This window comes from Mobula hypostoma, chromosome 5, assembly GCF_963921235.1.
Source record: "Mobula hypostoma chromosome 5, sMobHyp1.1, whole genome shotgun sequence".
Classification (NCBI taxonomy): domain Eukaryota; kingdom Metazoa; phylum Chordata; class Chondrichthyes; order Myliobatiformes; family Myliobatidae; genus Mobula; species Mobula hypostoma.
In genome coordinates, this window is record NC_086101.1 from 126,511,050 (window position 1) to 126,532,986 (window position 21,937).

The 21,937-nt window shown below is 39.8% G+C and overlaps 1 protein-coding gene across 4 annotated transcripts in view; it reads left to right on the forward strand.

The window, feature by feature from the left end:
• Positions 1-6,875, forward strand: part of LOC134346989 (SWI/SNF-related matrix-associated actin-dependent regulator of chromatin subfamily E member 1-related-like) — a 57,087-nt gene extending 50,212 nt beyond the window's left edge. For 3 of the 4 annotated variants that reach the window (XM_063048929.1, XM_063048931.1, XM_063048930.1), the window contains exons 9-10: positions 1,479-1,614; positions 2,708-6,875. In XM_063048929.1, coding sequence (XP_062904999.1) covers positions 1,479-1,614; positions 2,708-2,720 — 149 coding nt within the window. In that variant the 3' untranslated portion in view covers positions 2,721-6,875. The remainder of the gene's footprint in view (positions 1-1,478; positions 1,615-2,707) is intronic. The other variant, XR_010018056.1, reaches the window with a different exon arrangement.
• The last annotated feature ends 15,062 nt before the right edge of the window (positions 6,876-21,937 follow it).

Genomic DNA, 21,937 nt, shown 5'->3' on the forward strand with positions numbered 1-21,937 from the left:
TAAGGCATTGATCAGACCGCACTTGGAGTATTGAGATCAGTTTTAGGGCCCTTGTTTAAGGACGGATGTGCCGGCATTGGAAAGGATCCAGAGGAGGTTCATCAGAATGATCCTGGAATGAAAGGCTTGGTTCTGGGCCTGTACTTGCTGGAGTTTAGAAGAATGGGAGCGGGGGGGGGGTGGATCTCATTGAAAACTATCAAATATAGAAAAGCTTAGACAGATTGGATGTGGAGAGGATGTTTCCTATTGTGAGTGAGTCTAGGAACAGAGGGCACACGCTCAGAATAGAAGGACGTCCATTTAGAACAGAGATGAGGAATTTTTTTAGCCAGAGGGCAGTGAATCTGTGGAATATAGTCATTGGCTATATTTAAAGTGGAGGTTAAAAGGTTCTTGAATATTCAGGGTGTCAAAGGTTATGATGGTAGGAGACTGACATTGAGAGGAATAGTAAATCAGCTGTGATGGAATAGCAAAGTGGACTCAATGGGCTGAGTGGCCTCATTCAGCTCATGGTCTTATCACCTCATGATATCTACTTATGTACAGTACACTAGATGAGTGGTTGTATCTGGGGTATATGATGGGAATATGTTGGGATAGCGAATAAAATATTTTTAGTGTAGAATTGGGACAAATGTGTATTTGATGGTCAACATGGATTTGATAGGCTGAGAGCCTGTTTGTGTGCTGTATATTTTGATGTCTGCTTCTATCTGCATCTTCAGGCAGCTCAGTTGTGAGCAAGGATTTATCTCTGTCTCTTAGCCACACCTTTATCACTAACGTCAATCTTTCTTGGTACCTACCCTCGCACAAAAATTCTCTTCAATTTCGTTCCTCCCCCTTTGTTAGATTATTAGATGTTCTTACTTCTGATGAAACTGATACCCAGTTTTCCTAGCATTTTCTGTTTTATTTCTCTTCCAAAATCTTGAGTAGTGAATGTCTAATTGCCACAAATAACCAAGTAATTAGATCAGTTGTTTAACTAGAAGTGGGTACCCTGTGAGATGTGTACCTATCTCAAAATTTATACTTGCACGTACTACATCCATGCCCTGTTTTGTATATTTTGGGCATATTGGGTCATAATCTGTCAACGACTAATTTGTATTTGGTTTTCCTTGATTAGATAAATTGTAGTTAGTAAACAACCTATCAAAGAGAGTTTACATTGCAAATAAGTTTCAGCAAATGCATTGTATATTAAACATCTGTCAAATTTTATCATGATATTTGAAGTGCTTTACTTTTCAGAAAATATGATCAACAACTTAATTTTCAAACTAATTGTTAAATTCTGATATGTTCCATGTGGGAAATAATACATATACAGGAAGACTAGGAAATATTGAGAAAATGTTGTATAAAGTTATATCAGATATATATAATTTTTCAGGAAACCAGTGAAATTTATTTGCTTTTCTATTACTATGTAGCAGGACATCATTTGTTCTTTCCTCACTCTGTAGGAAGTGGAGAAAGTGTGACAGTTGACACAATTGATTTGTTTATGACAAAACTGCATAGTATCATAGACAACAACCCTCAGCAGAATGAAAAGCTTGTGAAGAAGGTCCAGGAGATAGTCAGCAGCCTGGACAGCAGGTAAATATGTGAAAGTGTGTAAAGTAAATCATATTTGTTGCTGTCCGTATTTGTGTAATTTAGAGGAATGCAGACTGTGCAAGGGTAACATTTTTTACTTTTTTGTTTAACAAAGCTTTCTTTTTATATGTTAAATTCTATACTCCTTGTAGTTTTCAGCAATGTTAATACTTTCCACTTTCTACTACTCATTTTTTAGCATCAAGAATTAGAAATTTACAAAGGAATTTCTTGTCTTTTTTTGATCCTTGGAAAGCCAGATAAGACCCTTGTCATTCGGTGGTTCATTGCTACAGCAGATTGGCCCAAGGGAAATGTCAAAACCACAAACTCTTTTGTGTCACTTTTAGTAAATATTAAATTTCTTTAAATGCAAAATGTAATAAATAGTAATTCCTATTGGAAATACTGTATGGCGTATCTGAAATAACATCTTTGTTCAGAATGGGTACGATGCTTCTGCCATTATTTTATTAGTACTAAAACAAAATTAGTCTTAAATGTGGAGGTGCAGCTGTTGACAAATTACATAGTGGAAATTATAATAACTGTGCTAGATTATGATTTTTGTAAAAAAGAAAAGTCACTGTAACATGAACTTATTCAACATGGCCACTAATTCACTCTCATTCTTAGCTAATGGGTAAGATCTAAATGAATGTTTTCAGTTCTCTTTTATTTTGTGTCATGTAGTGTTGAAAAAATATATAATGAAAAGGTTTTGGTGTTACTTTAAAAGTTACTTTTGAAGGGAAACTCTGTAGCTCATCTAGTTCCCCATGTATTGGAGAACATTTGTTACCCACAATATCACCATAACATTTAGCACCACTGTTAGATTGACATTTAGAGTGTTGCAAATGTTAGTTGATTAAGAGTAAGCCTTTTGCCTCCTTGTACCTTGTAATCTATTTCACTTTGTTTTCTTTCTGACAATATGAATTTTCCTGAGGACAGTATTAATTCTGTTAAGGTAATTGCTTCATCTGACACACCAGATCACTGGGGTTTTGTACCACCCTTAGAAATGACCGGTGATTGAGAAATCTGTTTTATGTTAGTGATCTGATCAAATTGTGTTTTCTCGTTTTAGTGATGGACCTTAAAACACAAGGAACTTCATCAGTGAATAAGGTTCAGTGATCCATGTTAGCTGACATCCCAAGTTCCTTTATCTTTCTAAACTTTATAATGTTTTCTGTAACTCCATGAAGAAGGTAAAACTTTTATTTTGGAGTACGGTGCAATTATGGAGAACTACATTTCTACATCATTCAAGATTAAAGTAAGCATTTTGAACTCTTTGTCAACTATGGCATCATGCGGGTTGTGACCTCCGAGTTGATTTTTCTAGTTTTTATTAACTTTTATAATTAGTATGTCTTTGTGCATGCATAGTCTATAGATTTAAAAACTGCATTGTAAAATTTACTGCCATTTTGTTATGACTAAATTATGTTTGTATTAATGTTTTGTAGACAAATGTGAAATACTATGTTAGTAAAGGAAGCTAGAGTTTGGTTTGAAAGCAGCCGTGAAGGGAGGGATGTAGGCAGTGCCATTTCCACTTCAATGTAGTCATGCTTACAGCCAATAAATATAAGCTAATGATGATTTAACTTCTTGGAGTCAGCTTCAGAGAAAAAAATCTGGTAAGATGAAATTCATCACAAACTCAATTCTTTAGGAGATGTGCAGGGTTATTTTCTTTTAGATTTATTTTTTTTGGGGGGAAAATGTGTTTATCTTGAAACTAGAATTGAGTTTTCTTCCTGGGTACAGTAGCAACTGTTTACATGTTTGGGTATTGTGTTTAGAAAGCCTCATATTCTAGGTTATTTTGTGAAATGATATATAGACCTCTGGTAACAACATAAAGTTAGTCTGGTGTAGTATCTCAATGTTATTGGCCCCGCTATCTTGAAGTAATAAGAAATGCATCTTGGTTTAACTATACTGGGGTTATTAGCATATTTCAGTAATAAATCCTAACTCAGTAGGAAGCTACCTTGTATACTCATGCATACTGTGAGGCAAACTTATTATTTCACTGTTTCAACTTAAATTATATTTCTTAAACTGACACACCTGGAAGTGATTATGTTATAGAGGGAGGATTACATTAAAAGAATGTATATTTCTGCCTGAATATTTGAGATTTGTTTAAACCCACTGAGTATTGTCAGACAACTGTTATCAAGTGTGCAGCTGCTTGGAAATGTTACCTGAAAGGAAGAAGTCTGCAGCACATTGCTGAAGATCTTAGAGGCAAAATGCATGACAAATCACCACAGAGAGAGCCAAAGCTATTTGACATTTCAGAGTTTGGTCTATTGAATCAAAACCACATGCAAACCTGTTATATCTTGGTAAAGTTCTGCTGCCGTTAATCAAAACCATATGCATATTGTTATATCTTGGTAAAGTACTGCTGCCACTAATCAAAATATGCTGTGTCCTATTGAATCAAAATCCCATGCAAACCTGTTATATCTTGGTAAAGTACTGCTGCCGTTAATCAAAACATGCCGTATTCTATTGAGTCAAAACCACATGCATACTCTTATATCTTGGTAAAGTTATGCTGCTGTTAATCAAAACATGATGTATCCTATTGAATCAAAACCATATGCAAACCTGTTATATCTTGGTAAAGTACTGCTACCGTTAATCAAATACGCCGTATCCTATTGAATCAAAACCACATGCAAACCTGTTATATGTTGGTAAAGTACTGCTACCGTTAATCAAAATATGCGGTATCCTATTGAATCAAATCCACATGCAAACCTGTTATATCTTGGTAAAGTACTGCTGCCGTTAATCAAAATACGCAGTGTCCATTTGAATCAAAACCACATGCAAACCTGTTATATCTTGGTAAAGTACTGCTGCCGTTAATCAAAATATGCCGTTTCCTATTGAAGCTTCATTTGCTTTTCTCCTGGAGTATGCATTTCATCAAAAAAATATTATAGGACATTTTTATGGATTTTTTTCATCTGTATAATTTCCTATACCAATGACATTGAGGCTAATTTTAAGGCATCTAATCTCATTTCATTCAGATCCATCAAAGAGCAAAGATTAGGGATCAGAAATACTGCTTTGGTGGTGAAAAGTAATAGGATCTCATAAAACAGTGATGTTTCTTGTCAGAACCTTTGGCGAAAATCCAAACTTCCTCCTATGCATGACATCCAGAAGTAGGAAAATAGGGATTTCATTCTTGAGGAAAGACTTAAGATAGAATGCTCTTAAATGTTGCAATGAAATGTTAACAAAAGCTGTTAATTCTTGTGTAACAATCTTCACAGCCGTAATAGAGTAAAATCCACATATTATCTTATTGGATTCTTTCCAATGATTGCTAATTGGGCAGTTGAAAGAAATATTGGGATTCGTACAGCAAAATATTTCTTAACTCTGGTAGAGTGCTGTAGGTCTGATATAAAATGAGTGGTGTGAGATATCACTTGTGTATCGTGGATTATTAAAACCAAATGGAAGTAGAACAGAGCTGTTCTGTAAAGGGAATATAAGGGGAAGAAGAAGAAAGCCCTTAACTCCGAGTGGAGTCATCGGGACGCCGTCATGATGGTGTTTTTTTTTAGTAGGCTTTCTTATTTTTACAAGGCCGAGTTGCTAGCTTGATGCTCAACCCAGCACAGATGGAAAGCATGCAAGGGAGCCGGCTGGATTCGAACTTGGGAGCCTTCGCTCCGAAATCCGGCGCTGATGCCACTACACCACCAGCCGGCTAGTATAAGGGGAAGATAGCTAATTATTTTGGTTATTTTCTTTTATCTATTCTTGAATGTTAACATGAAATTGTTATTGACACTACATTTTACTGCTCTATAGAATGTTTGCAATTTGGATTTATTTATGTAGCTGCAAAATTTTACCATTTGTATTGTATAATACTGCTATGATCAGTTTAAAATGATATCATACAAATTACAGAAAGACAGTAAACCATACAACATTTTGCTGCTCTTTGTACTTCTAATAGCATTTCTACTACCTACATCTTCATGTTTTTTTAAAAATTCAGTACAATTGTTATTTTCCTTTTTAAGTAATATTGCCTGCTTGAAATCCACTTTATAAAATAAATAATGTTCAAGTTTTGTCAAAAACACTATTTACCAATCATCACTTTGAAACATCAAAAAACTTTAAAAATCCATACGTGGTCTGTCCTGGAGAAGGTGATTATTTTGGAATTGTAACTAAGTAGTCTGTTGCTCCCTTTCCATGGTCAATATCTATCATTAATAAGGTATTTAAGTATTTATGTATTATTTCAACTGATACACTAGTCAGGTCAAAATGACTTCATCCAACCTTTTATATTAAAATTATTCAACATCTTGCTGGCACCCAGAATTACATTTGCCTGTTATGGCTTTTCACATAGATTAGAATCTACTTCAGTGTTCATATTTACTTTGTGAAACAACAAATTTCCTCTTTTTATCCTTGGGTATAAAGCATCATCAGTATGTAAGTCATTTGTAAAAGGAAATAGGTGATATGTAGCGCATAAATATCCCCATTGAACTTTTTTGTTTATAGGTAAATAGAAAATCAGATGGGCTGTATCATAGTATGTGAAGCACACTTTTCAAAGTGTACCATCCAGATAATGATTTAGCTCCAATTGTTGAAAAGGCAAATATGCCCCTTGTTGTTTGGGTTTTTCCCATTAGTTTTGTATCCTAACACTTGTAGTTTTCTGTTATTGACAATCTTTAACATCTTTCTTGTGTCTATTTTCAAAGTCATTTGGGTGCATGCAGCTTCAAATCTTGTGTTGATTTAATAGGATGATGGTTATTGTCATGAAAATGTTTTGATGCCTCTAGGTTAAAGGATGAGGGCAGAACAGCTGATAGTAGGTTGCAATATGTTTACTCTGCTCTTTTGTATGGAAATGACAAAAGGAAGCCTTAGCTACATAGCAAAAAACATATTTGTGATGATAGTGAAATCTTTGGGATCAGTTGTATCGTCTCAAGGATTTATGATATATTTCTATTTAGTAGGGATGCCATTAAGTTTTGTGATTTGATGTACTGTGTTCAGACTGTATTGCATTAGATTAATTCCATTAAGTAATTTCATTTCCCTCAGTAAATTTGTATTGTCCAAATTAACTACCTGTTTTTATCTGCAAACTTTGTATATTAATTTAATTATGTAGATCAGTTTGTTGATAAAATGTAGCAATCGGATATGTAACACGCAATAAACATCTGATACTGTTTTGTCTCAATAGTCTAATTGTGTATTTTTAAAGGAACTTTTGGTGAGCTAAATGTCGTAAACATGGGCCAAAGAGTTCAAACTATTATTGAAAGAGAGTTTTCTGAAAGAGATTCATATACATTTGTTATCTTCAGATTGTCTCAATGTGTTTTGGGACTAATTAAAATTGTTGGTGATTAGGATAATATTGAGAAGTAAAGCTGAGATAAAATATCAATTATAATTTTACTGAATAGTAAAGGAGCTGTGAGGGGAAGCATGGGCTAGAATGTTTGAAAATAGGAAGAGAAGTAGGCTATTGGGCCTTCAAATCTGTCCTGTCGTTTAATATAATTTTGACTAATTCTATGCTGACCTGAACATTTGTTAATTTGTTTGTATTTATATCAACTTTCTTTTGATAAAGAGGTTAATGGGATTATGTCCCACTACAGAGATTTGAGTATAATCTAGATTTGTTGGGAAGGGCCCTCTGTGTGGCCAAAGCAACACGATCAAAATTAACACAAGGGAACTATGGCGATGTACATAAAAATGTCAGAATAATGAACCATCTTGGTCCATGAAAATCAAATCACAATGAAAAACATAAAACACAATCTGCGAAGAACTTTTTTTAGCATCAGGCTTAAGGAGTATAAAGCCAGAAAGAGAACTATTCCACTGTTGGGAAATATTTCACCTGCAAAGACCAAAATTTCTGAAGGCATCAAATTTTAACCAAGAAAAAGAGTTATTTTAAGCAGCTTTTCAATAAAAAAGAAGTATGAAGGCAAGGTATCCAATAATATAAAAGAGGATGCCAAAAGTATTTTTTTCGGAGATATAAAGAGTAAAAGAGAGGTAAGCGTGGATATCAGACTGCTGGAGAGGTACTGATGGGCAAAGAAATAGCAAAGGAACTGAATAAGTATTTTGCTTCTGCCTTAACTGTGAAATGCACCAACAGTATGCCAGATAATTGATAGTGTCAGGGAGCAGAAGTGAGTGTAATTGCTATTACTAAGGAGAAGATGGTTGAGAAGGTAGATAAGTCTCCTGGACCATATGCACTAAACACAAGGGTTCTTAAAAGAGTGAAAGCTGAAGAGATTATGGAACCATTAGTAATGATTTTCAAGAATCACTAGATTCTGGAATTGTTCAGGAGGACTGGAAAATTGCAAATGTCTCTCCATTCTTTTAAGAATGGAGGGAGACAAAATACAGGAAATTATAGGCCAGTTAGCCAGACTTTTGGGAAGATGTTGAGAGGCCATTATTAAGGGCATAGTTTCAGGGAATTTGGAGCCACATGACGAAATAGACCGAAGTCTGCATTGTTTCCTTAAGGGGTAATCTTGCCTGACAAATCTGTTGGAATTCTTTGAGGAAGTAATAAGCAGGATAGACAACGGGGAGCCAGTGGATGTTATTTACTTGGAATTTCAGAAAGCCTTTGACAGGGTGCCACATATGAGGCTGCTTAGCAAGATGGTGAGGGTGTGGGCCTCCGTCAGTCAGAGTTGACCTTTGGATATTATGCAAGCCTGGGCAGTACGATATTGAGAGCAAACTGTTGCCCATGTAGCAAGTTCCCCCTCTCCAGGCATCTGCTGAATCCAAAGGAACGGCAGAGACCAATACAGTTTGGTACCAGAAGCGTTGCAGAATTTGCCTGCCAGCATTGAACTCAATGTAGGACTGACCTAGGAGCTCCAGCTCCAGATTTTTTCTTCAGGGTTTACTCCCAATCCCTTCCTCATGAGTAGATATAGCTGCAAGGCAGCAGAGGTTTGAGATCAGAGTTTTCCTTCTAGATGAGCTGCCAACCACAGCTGATGAAATCCATCTGCCCAAAGTGACTTTTTTCAAAGTAACCCACTTTTGCTCCTTCTCTTGTCAGTAGAAACTGTTCCAGTGGGCTTAGTAGGTAAGCCACACGTGAAGGCCGGGAGCTGAACTTGTTTGTCAGAGGCTATTTGAGGCACACGCCTTTGGGAGCATTTAATAGGTTGTGGGAGCATGTTCCCATTAACACACTCACCTGGCTATAACAACCTCAAGGAACCAAGATAAGAGCCCATGGTTTTACAGGAAAGATACTAACGTGGATAGAAGATAGGCTGACTGGAAGGAGCCAAAGAATGGGAATTAAGAGAGCCTTTTCTGGTTGGCTGCCAATGACTAGTGGTGTTCTGCAGGGATTGGTGTTGGGACAACTTCTTTTCATGTTAAATGTCAATGATTTGGATGACTGAATTGTTGGTTTTGTGGCCAAGTTTACAGATGACTCAAAGATAGGTGGAAGGGTAGGTAGTGTTGAGGAAGCAGGAAGTCTGCGGAATGTAGATAGATTACGAGAATGGGCAGAGACGTCCAGATGGAATACAGTGTATAATAAAAACTTATTTAGAGAGCATACTTCATACAGACGATGAGGTTCAAAATGCTTTACAATGGATAAAGTGCAAACATGAAAATCAAATGAAAAATAAAAATAGTATGAAAATAAAAAAGAGGTTAAATAAATAGGCTTTGAGCTGGCATTTATATGTCGACTGAGTTTGTGTCCTGTTAGTTTTAGGCATTGAAAGTTTAGGAGCGTAGTTCATAAAAGCTGATCTGGCAATATCTTTTGAGGGAGATTGTTTACATTTAAGAGACTAACAGAAGAAGACCTGAAAGCCCAACCAGGATTATAAAGTAGAAGTGATCCTGTGATGTGTTCCAGGCACAGACCTTTAAGAGCCGGAAAAACAAGTAAGAGAACTTTAAAATCAATTCTAAAAGATACAGGAAGTCAGTGCATCTAAGTGAAAGGATGAGAGCAGAGCAGCTGATAAAAGGTTGCATTATTTTTACTCTGCTCTTTTGTATGGAAATTTCAAAAAGAACCCTTAGCTACATAGCAAAACACATGTTTGATGGCAGTGAAATCGGAGATTGTGAATTGTGTTTGCGTGAATGAAGTCATCAGAGAAAAGTACAGAAAGCAGCTTCTTGACTCAACAAAACAAGGTACAGCAGGCATCATATGGAGATGCTTTTGGTGGAAAGGTCTGCCTGGTCCAGCACTACACATATTTTATGTGCTAAAGATCAAAGAAAATTCAGGCTGATTCAAACAGATCCATATTTACAATCTTCCTACCATCACACCCAAAACAAGTGTTAATCACTGTTGCATCCATGAATGGAATTTTGATTGGACTCACACATATGCAGACAATCAGCTAAGTGCCTGCTTCCTGATCAGTGAACCTATTGTTCAGAGTTGAATTAGAATCAGATCCACAATACATATTCAGATGTATTATTTTGGACTGGTAGCCGAAGTCATTTGCTAAATGTAAATCTGATAAACCCGAAATTCACTCTTAACAGTATGGATATCTAGCAGTGATGTTCTGAATGAATTAAAATATGGTAAAAGATGTAGTTTTCTCTAGCTGGTGAGTAAGAAATCAGAGGTGCAAAGGGACGTTGGGGTCCTTGTTCAAGATTTCCTAAAGGTCAACTTGCAGGTTTAGTTGGTGGTAAGAAAGGCAAATGTTAGCATTTATTTCAAGAGGACTAGAATATAAAAGCAAGGATGTAGCGCTGGGATTTTGAAATGCATTGTCAGACAGCACTGGAATTTCCTCGCAGTTTTGATCTCCTTATCTAAACATATGTGCTGGCATTATAGATGGTCCAGTGGAGGTTTGGGAGAATAATCCTGGGAATGACAGGGTTAATGTATGAGGAGCATTTGATGGCTCTAGGCCTCTACTCACTGGAGTTTAGAAGGCTTAGACAGATTGGAAGTGGAGATGGATGTTTCCTATTGTAGGTGAGTTTAGGACCAGAGTGCACAGTCTCAGAAAACAAGGATGTCCCTTTAGAACAGAGATGAGGAGGAATTTCCTTAGCCAGGGGCTGGCAAATCTGGAATACATTGCCACAGATAGCTGTGGAACCATGTCATTCGGTATAGTTAAAGTGGAGTTTGATAGGGTTTTGATTGATAAAGGCATTAAAGGTTACAGGGAAAGTGCAGGAGAATGATGTTGAGAGGCATTGTAAATCAGCCATGCTGGAATGATGGAACAGACTCAATGGGCTGAATGGTCTCATTGTCTGGAAAAACAGAGGTTCCAAGGTAAGGTGGGCATATCCACAAGCCATATTGGATGGGGACTGAGGCTGATAAGGTAGGTAGCAAGAAATGGTGAAAATTGTGGAGATCGGGGTCACCCTCATGGGCCTCTTTGGGAGAAGTAGTCTTAGTCCAGTTGGGTGGGGGGGGGGGGGGGAGATTGGGAGTAAAAGAGGATTGATACTATTGGAGATGAGCAGGATGATGGAAATTGAAGAATCCAAAATAAGAACAGAATTCGACCTAATAGCGAATCTCAATTAGGGATTTCAAAGCAAGAGCTGAACTTGTCTCAAGAGTATCGAACAATTGGATCTCTTGGAACAACCACTATACTTCCTATAGTGCTGCACCAATGAACATTAACTCTGCATTTAATGAAGGGTGAATCCTGCCCAGCCAAATTCCTGGAGTGCTTTGAAACATTCCTAAAATAAGTTTCATGGTTGGGCAAATCTATTAACACTGAGGGAAAAATGTGTTACATGAACAAATTTGTAGGCATTTATAGCCATTGTTAGTATTTTGCAGACTTAAGGCTTGTGTGTTTACAGATAGAAACCAGCTGCAGCCACTTATCAACCCATTCTTAGTAGCAAAAGCACTTTATCTTATTCATTGCTGTCTGTCTGCAGGGTCCAAAGTATCTGATTTTATCTGCCAATGGGAATTGGAGTGATTTTCTCCAAACCTGAGAAAATCCAAAGTGATTAGTAGTTGATGTTAAATTATGGTAAACCCATAAACACCAAAATAATTAAGTGCTGACAAAGAGAATGAGTCTGTCAGGATATAAAACTATTCAGATTTTGGATTAAAATCATCCTTTGTATATTTAAAACATATATTACAGTATCTATTCAGACCAAAAATGGCTTCTATTAAAAACCAAGAAACAATCTGCGTTCAAAGTAAATTTATTATCAAAGTACTGCACATATATGTCACCATATGTACAACCCTGAGATTCATTTGAAATAAAAAAGAAAACCAAGCAAAATAATACTAAAAAAAAATAAATAAGCAATAAATATCAAGAACATGAGATGAAGAGTCCTTGAAAATGAGTCTATAGATTGTGGGAACAGTTCAGTTTTGGGTTGAGTGAAGTTATCCCTTCTGGTTCAAGCATCTGATAGTGGAGGGGTAATAACTGTCCTTGACCTTTGAGGCTCCTGCGCCTCCTTCCTGGTGGCAGTAGTGGGATGAAAGCATAGTCTGGAAGGCAGGGGACCATGATGATGGATGCTGCCTTCCTGTGACAGAACTGCATAAAGTTCAAAGTAAAGTTTATTCTCAAAGTACATACATATCACCACTCACAACCCTGAGATTCTTTTTCTCTATGTAAATATTCTCAGTGATGATGGACTGGGCTGTATCCACTACCTTTTGTAGGCTTTTCTGTTCAAAGGCATTGGTGTTTCTATACCAGGCCATGATGTAACCAGTCAGAAGACAATAGGTGCAGGAGTAGGCCATTCAGCCCTTCGAGCCAACACCACCATTCACTGTGATCGTGGCTGATCATCCACAATTCTGTTCCTGCCTTCTCCCCATATCCCTTGACTCCGCTATCTTTAAGAGCTCTGTCTAACTCTTTCTTGAAAGAATCCAAAGAATTGGCCTCCACTGCCTTCTGACAGATCCACAACCCTCTGTGTGAAAAAGTTTTTCCTCAACTCCTTTCTAAATGGTCTACCCCTTATTCTTAAACTGTGGCCTCTGGTTCTGGACTCCCCCAACATCAGGAACATGTTTCCTGCCTCTAGCATGTCCAATTCCTTAATAATCTTATATGTTTCAATCAGATCCCCTCTCATCCTTCCAAATTCCAGTGTGTATAAGCCCAGTCGCTCCAATCTTTCAACATATGACATTCCCGCCATCCCTGGAATTAACCCAGTGAACCTACGCTGCACTCCCTCCATAGCAAGAATGTCCTTCCTCAAATTTGGAGACAAAAACTGCACACAATACTCCAGGTGGGATCTCACCAGCGCCTTGTACAACTGCAGAAAGATCTCTTTGCTCCTATACTCAACTCCCCTTGTTATGAAGGCCAACATGCCATTAGCTTTCTTCACTGCCTGCTGTACCTGCATGCTTACTTTCAGTGACTAATGAGCAAGGACGCCCAGATCTCATTGTACTTCCCCTTTTCCTAACTTGACACCATTCAGATAGTAATCTGCCTTCCTGTTCTTGCCATTAAAGTGGATAACCTCACATTTATCCACATTAAACTGTATCTGCCCACTCACCCAACCTCTCCAAGTCACCCTGCATTCTCATAACATCCTCCTCACATTTCACACTGTCACCCAGCTTTGTGTCATCTGTAAATTTGCTAATGTTACTTTTAATCCCTTCATCTAAATCATTAATGTATATTGTAAATAGCTGTGGTCCCAGCACTAAACCCTGCGGTACCCCACTGGTCACCGCCTGCCATTCTGAAAAGGACCCGTTAATCCCTACTCTTTGTTACCTGTCTGCCAACCAATTTTCTATCCATGTCAGTACCCTACCCCCAATACCATATGCTCTAATTTTGTCCACTAACCTCCTATGTGGGACTTTATCAACTTCTTTCTGAAAGTCCAGGTACACTACATCCACTGGCTTTCCCATGTCCATTTTCATAGTTACATCCTCAAAAAAAATTCCAGAAGATGAGTCAAGCATGATTTCCCCTTGGTAAATCCATGCTGACTGGGACCTATCCTGCTACTGCTATCCAAATATGCCACTATTTCATATTTTATAATTGACTCCAGCATCTTCCCCACCACTGATGTCAGACTAACTGGTCTATAAATGCCTGTTTTCTCTCTCCCTCCTTTCTTAAAAAGTGGAATAACATTAGCTACCCTCCAATCCGCAGGAACTGATCCTGAATCTATAGAACATTGGAAAATGATTACCAATGCATCCACAATTTCTAGAGCCACCTCCTTAAGTACCCTGGGATGCAGACCATCAGGCTCTGGGGATTTATCAGCCTTCAGTCCCATCAGTTTACCCAACACCATTTTCTGCCTAATGCGAATTTCCTTCAGTTCCTCCGTTACCCTAGGTCCTCTGGCCACTATTACATTTGTTTGTGTCTTCCCTAATGAAGACAGATCCAAAGTAGCTATTCAACTCGTCTGCCATTTCCTTGTTGCCCACAATAATTTCACCCGTTTCTGTCTTCAAGGGCCCAACATTGGTCTTAACTATTTTTTTCCTCTTCGCATACCTAAAGAAGCTTTTACTATCCACCTTTATATTCTTGGCTAGCTTACCTTCGTACCTCATCTTTTCCCCCCATATTGCCTTTTTAGTTATCTTCTGTTGCTCCTTAAAAGTCTCCCAATCCTCTGGCTTCCCACTCATCCTTGCAATGTTATACTTCCTGTCTTTTATTTTTATACTGTCCTTGACTTCCTTTGTCATCCACGGTCACCCCTTACTCCCCTTAGAATCTTCCTTCCTCTTTGGAATGAACTGATCCTGCACCTTTTGTATTATTCCCAGAAATACCTGCCATTGTTGTTCCACTGTCATCCCTGCTACGGTATATTTCCAGTCAAATTTGGCCAGTTCCTCCCTCATGGGTCCATAGTCCCCTTTGTTCAACTGTAATACTGAAACTTCTGATTTTCCCTTCTCTCTCTCAAATTGTAGATTAAAACTTATATTATGGTCACTACCTCCTAATGGCTCCTTTACCTCGAGTTCCCTTATCAAATCTGGCTCATTACACAACACTAAATCCAGAAATGCCTTCTCCCTGGTAGGCTCTAATACAAGCTGCTCTAAGAATCCATCTCTGAGGCACTCCACAAACTGCCTTTCTTGGGGTCCATTACCAACCTAATTTTCCCACTCTACCTGCATGTTGAAATCCCCCATAACAACCACAGAATTATCTTTGCGACATGCCAATTTTAACTCTTGATTTAACTTGTACCCTATATCCAGGCTACTGTTTGGGAGTCTGTAGATAACTCCCATTAGGGTCTTTTTGCCCTTACAGTTTCTCAGTTCTATCCATACTGACTACATCTCCTGATTCTATGTCCCCCCTCGTAAGTGACTGAATTTCATTCCTCACTAACAGAGCACCCCACCCCCTCTGCCAACCTGTCTGTCCTTTCGATAGGATGTATATCCCTGAATATTTATTTCCCAGCCCTGGTCCTCTTGCAGCCATGTCTCTGTTATTCCCTGAACATCATACTTACCAATTTCCAACTGAGCCTCAAACTCATCCACTTTATTTCTTATACTCCGTGCATTCATATATAATACTTTAAATCCTTTTAAAGTAATACTTTTACTCCCCTCACCTTTCACATCAATTCCTATTGCACTTGGCCATACTCTCCAATCCCTTCCTGAGCTTTCTGCCCTGTTAATTCTGTTGTCTTTCTTAACTTTTCTTATTCTCCCTTTCCCTTTAACTCCATTCTTATATTTCCAGTTTGTCCCCTCCCCCCCCCCCGCCCACCACTACTTGGTTTAAACACACCCGTGTAGCAGTGGCAAACCTGCCTGCCAGACTGCTGGTTAAGATGCAACCCGTCCCTTCTGTACAATTCATCCTTACCCCAAAACAGATCCCAGTGGTCCAAGAATCTAAATCCCTGCCTCCCGCACCAGCTCCTCAGCCACACATTCAGATCTCCTATCTCCCTGTTCCTGTCCTCACTAGCACAAGGAACTGGAAGCAAGCCGGAGATAACCACCCTAGAGGTCCTGCTTTTCAGCCTTCTTCCAAGTTCTCTGAAGTTACACTGCAGAATTTCTTTCCTCATCCTCCCAACGCTAGTTGTGCCAACATGTACCACCACTTCCGGCTGTTCACCTTCACCCTTTAGGATGCCCTGCAATCAGTCTGTGACATCCTGGATCCTGGCACCAGGGAGGCAACACACCATCCTTACATCCTGCCTGTTGCCACAGAAACACTTTTCTGTACCTCTCACTATGGACTCCCCTACTACCATGGCTCTGCCTGACTTCTGTCTCCTTGGCTCTGTTTCTGCGCCAATTTTTGACTCACAGACCCATCTGCCTCTCAGATGGGCACTGTCTTCTGTCCCGACAGCTTCCAAGAGGGTGAACCTGTTTTCAAGAGGTACATCCCCCGGGGTCTCCTGTACTCCGAGCATCCATCCCTTCCTCATCGTTGCCCCCTCCTCTCTTCCAGAATCTTCGGTGTAACGATCTCACTGTAGGTCCTGTCCAGAAAACTCTCGGTTTCCCGGACGAACCTGAGGTCATCCAGTTGCTTCTCCAGTGCCTCAACATGGTCCTTCAGGAGCTGAACCTGGACACACCTTCCACATTTGTAGCAGCCAGAGGCACCATCAGTGTCCCGGACCTCCCACATCATGCAAGGATCACACTGAATCAGTTGACCTGTCATTTCTTCACCACTTCTCACCCTCTCCAACTGCGGCATAGTCTCCTACCTTAGCCTCCTTGTCGAAGACTCGCACTTTTCTCACAAGGCACTTCCCTCGACAAGGCCACTCCCCGACAGGCTGCTCCCCTAGAGCAAACCTTGGTTATATTGGCTGATATTTTGACTAATTTGTTTCACTTGTCGCACCTCGTTCAACCTTGAACGTTTGTGTTGCAGGCTGGTCCCAACCGAGTTTTAAATCAACCGCTCCTTCTCAGCCAATGCCCTCACTCACTCCTTCACTTGTCAATATACTTTCCACTGTTTATCTATAGAAGTCAAACTATTAAGAAAGTGGAATCGCCACCATGCTTTCTTTGTAATGGCACTTATGTGCTGGACCCAGGTCAGTTTCCCTGAAATGATAACACCAAGAAATGTAAAGTTGCTGACCCTCTGCACCTTTGTTACCCTGACGTGGACTGGCTCAGGGGCCTCTGGTTTCCTCGTCCTAAAGTCAATAATCAGCTTTGTCTTGTTGACATTGTGTAAGAGGTTGTTGTGGCACCACTCAACCAGATTTTTATTCTCCCTTCTATAGGCTGATATGTCACCACCTTTGATTTGGTCAATGGCTGTGGTATCGTCAGCAACTCTTATAATCCCTTTCCATAAATATAGACAATAGACAATAGGCGCAGGAGTAGGCCATTCAGCCCTTCGAGCCAGCACCGCCATTCACGGTGATCATGGCTGATCATCCACTATCAGTAACCAGTTCCTGCCCTATCCCCATAACCTTTGATTCCACTATCTTTAAGAGCTCTATCCATCTCTTTTTTGAAAGCATCCAGAGACTTGGCCTCCACAGCCTTCTAGGGCAGAGCATTCCATATATCCACCACTCTGGGTGAAAAAGTTTTTCCTCAACTCCGTTCTAAATGGCCTATCCCTAATTCTTAAACTGTGGCCTTTGGTTCTGGACTCACCCATCAGTGGGAATATGCTTCCTGCCTGCAGCGTGTCCAATCCCTTAATAATCTTATATGTTTCAATAAGATACCCTCTCAGCCTTCTAAATTCCAGAGTATACAAGCCCAGACACTCCAATCTTTTGACGTATGACAGTCCCGCCATACGGGAATTAACCTTGTGAACCTAGGCTGCACTCCCTCAATAGCAAGAATGTCCTTCCTCAAATTTGGAGACCAAAACGGCACACAATACTCCAGGTGTGGTCTCACCAGGGCCCTGTACAGCTGCAGAAGGACCTCTTTGCTCTTATACTCAGTTCCCCTTGTTATGAAGGCCAGCATGCCATTAGCTTTTTTCACTGCCTGCTGTACTTGCATGCTTGCTTTTAGTGACTGATGTACAAGAACACCTAGATCTCGTTGTGCTTCCCCTTTTCCTAACTTGACTCCATTTAGATAATAATCTGCCTTCCCATTCTTACCACCAAAGTGGATAACCTCACATTTATCCACATTAAACTGCATCTGCCATGCATCTGCCCACTCACCCAGCCTGTCCAAGTCACCCTGCATTCTCATAACATCCTCCTCACATTTCACACGGCCTCCCAGCTTTGAGTCATTGGCAAATTTGCTAATGTTACTTTTAATTCCCTCATCTAAATCATTAATATATATTGTAAACAGCTGTGGTCCCGGCACTGAACCCTGCGGTACCCCACTGGTCACCGCCTGCCATTCCGAAAGGGACCTGTTAATCACTACTCTTTGTTTTCTGTCAGCCAGCCAATTTTAAATCCATGTCAGTACTCTGCCCCCAATACCATGTGCCCTAATTTTGCTCACTAATCTCCTATGTGGGATTTTATCAAAGGCTTTCTGAAAGTCCAGGTACACTACATCCATTGACTCTCCCTTGTCCATTTTCATAGTAACCAGCATGTCATGTACATGCAATAATCAGCATGTAACTGTTTGACTAATCGTTAATCAAGCAGACCAGATATTGACCAATCTGTAGAATTTACATTAAAGCAAAAGATCTGTGAAGCAGTAAACTTGCATAAACCGGAAAGATACCCAATTAGAAGTAAGTTTTCCAACTGTATGTTAATACGCATACAGAAAGAGAGTGCAGATAAGTGATGGCATGCTCCCTCTTTCAGATTGTATTTCTTTCTGATTTTACAGTACCAAATCAATGCAGGTGAATATGTCTTTCTAGTGAGGTAATTCATTTTACAGGATTTTGTTGGAGGGTCCATTGTGAAGTTGGACCCAGACTCCTCTGTGCCCATTAACACTGACTGCAGCCCTTTCTCTGGATACTTAAGTTTTTTTTTAATTTTGCATTCCCATTACCCTTTCAAGAGACCTCTATGGAACATCGAACAGTATAGCATAGTACAGGCCTTTTGGCCCACAATATTGAGCTGACACTTTAAGATCAATCTAACCCTTCCCTCCCACATGGCCCTCAATTTTTCTTTCACCTATGTGCCTGTCTAAGAGTTTCTTTAATGTCTTTAATGTATCTGCCTCTACTACCATCCCTGGCAGTTTCTCCATGTACCTACTGTTCCCTGTAAACAAAACTACCTCTGACATCACTCCAAACACCTTAAAGTGATGCCCCCTCATGTAAGCCATCCCAAACACCAAGAAGAACAATTTGCCTTAATTAGATTATTATTTATTGACTACAGCTCTGCCTTCAATCAGACCATAAGATATGGGTGAAGGGTTAGGCCATTTGTCCCATCAAGTCTGCTCTGCTATTTCATCATGGCTGATCCATTTCCCTTTCAGCCACAATCTCTTGCCTTCTGCCATATCCCTTTATGTCCTGACAAATCAAGAGTCTATCAACCTCTGTCTTAAATATACCGAATGACTTGGCCTCCACAGCCACCAGTGGCAATGAATTCCACAGATTCACCACTCTTTGGCTGAAGAAATTCCTCCTCATTTCTGTTCTAAATGGACATCCCTCTATTCTGAGGCAGTGCTCTCTGGTCTTAGACTCCCCCACCATAGGAATCATTCTCTCGAAATCTACTACAGCAAGGCCTTTCAATATTTGATAGTTTCAATAAGATTCCCCCCTCATTCTTCTGAATTCCAGGTGAGTACAAGCCCAGAGCCATCAAACGCTCCTCATATGATTAGACTTTCAAGCCCAGAATTATTTTCGTGAACCTCCTTTGAACCATCTCCAATGTAAACACATCCTCTCTTTAGATAAGGTCCCAGAACTGCTCACAATACTTCAAATGAGGCCTCCTCAGCACTTTATAAAGCCTTAACATTGCATCCTTGCTTTTATATTCTAATCCCCTTGAAATGAATGCTAACATAGCATTTGCCTTCCTCGCCACTGACTCAATCTGCAAATATACCTTTAGGAAATCCTGTGGAGAATTCCTAAATCCCTAACTGCCTGAGATTTTTGAATTTTTTCTCCATTTAGAAAACAGTCCATGTTTTTATTTCTTCTACCAAAGTGCATGACCATACACTTCCTGACACTGTACTCCATCTGCCAGTTCTTTGCCCTTTTGTTTTAATCTATTTAAGTCCTTCTGTAGATTCTCTGCCTCCTCAGCACTAACTGTCCCTCCACTTATCTTCATGTTGTTCATAAACTTCGCCACAAAGCCATCAATTCCGTCATCCATATTATTAACATATAGTGTAAAAAGAAGCGGTCCCAACACAGACCTCTGTAAAACACCACAAATCACCGGCAGCCAACCAGAAAAGGCTCTCTTTATGTCTCCTGCCTCCTGCCTCTTTGCCTCCTACTCTTTTCATGCTAGTACCTTTCCATGCTAATACCATGGACTCTTAACTTCTGAAGCAGCCTCATGTGTGGCATCTTGTCTTTTGAAAATCCAAGTACACAACATCAACCAATTTTCCTTTGTCTATCTTGCTTGTTATTTAAAGAATTCCAACAGTTGTGTCAGGCAAGATTGTCACTTACCGTGCTGGCTATGGCCTGTTTTATCCTGTCCTTCAAGTATCCCAAAACCACATCTTTAACAATCGGCTCCAACATCTTCCCAACCACCGAGGTCAGATTAACTGGCCTATAATTTCCTTCCTTCTGCCGCTCTCCCTTCTTGAAGAGTGGAGTGGCATTTGCAGTTTTCCAGTTCTCCGGAACCATGCCAGAACCCATTGATTTGTGAAAGATCAATACTAATATCTCAGCAATCTCTTCAACCACCTCCTTCAATACTATAATTCCAAGCAAGTTCTTCTCCAAACTCTGAGACGTGGAAGTTAATACTTCCCTCCGCAACTGGATTCTCAGCTTCAAGGTCAACAGACCACAATCAGTAAGGAGAGGTAGCAACACTTCTAAACACTGCTGTTCCACAAGGTTACGTTCTCAACCCTCTACACCTTGAACACTTATGACTGCATGAGCAGATTCTGCTCTTGCTCCTTCTGTAAATTTGCAGATGATGCCACCATAGTGGGCTGTATCAGAAATTACCGTGAGTCAGAGTACAGGAAGGAGATAGAGAGCTTACTAAGACAATGCCATGACAACAACTCTTCCCTCAATTTCAGCAAAAAAAAGAGCTGGTCACTGACTTCAGGAAGTGGGTGGGCAGTGCACATTCTCCTGTCTACATCAACGGTGCTGAAGTTGAGAGGGTTGAGAACTTTAAGTTCCTAAGAGTGATCGTCAGCAATAGCCTGTCATGGTCCATCCAGGAGAAACACCACAGCAACTTCTTCAGGAGGCTAAAGACATTTGGTACGTCCCTTTTAGCCCCCACCAATTTTTATTATGCACCATAGAGAGCATCCTGTCCGGTTGCTTCACTGCATTTATGGAAACTGCTCTGCTCATGGCTACCGAAAACTGCAGAGAGTTGTGGACACAGCACATCAGAGAAAAAGATCAGCCCTCCATGGACTCTGACTACACTTCCTGCTGCCTCAGTAAAATAGCCAGCGTATTTAACAATCCCACCTACGCCAGACATTCTTTCTTCTTCTCCCAGAAGGCTGAAGATACAAAAGCATGAAAGCACATATCATCAGTCTCAAGGACAGCTTCTGTAGTTTCCTAGTATTATAAAATGGACTCAACCTCACAGACTACTTCATTATGACCTTGCACCTGATTGTCTACTGCATTGCACTTGCTTTGTCACTGTCACACTTTGTTTTGCATTCTGTTATTAACTTACCTTGTACTATCTCAGTGTACATGTGACACGAAGATTCAGATCAGATTCAATTTCATTTATTTATCACATACAATTCGAAACATACAATGAAGTGCCTTAATAAACAACACAACCTACGGATGCCTGCAAGTTTTGGTGCTCAGCAGAACAACAGCAACAAAACAGCAACAAACAAACTCCCTTCTTCTCTCCCATCCACACACCTACACCATCACACATACAGATGGTCCACAAACCCCTGGAGAGGACGCCTCCAGGCCTCCAGCCTCCATTGGACACACGGATATGCAGAAATCAAGCCTCCAAGTTCTCCTGTTGATTCACAGACACTTGGCTTTGGGTTTCC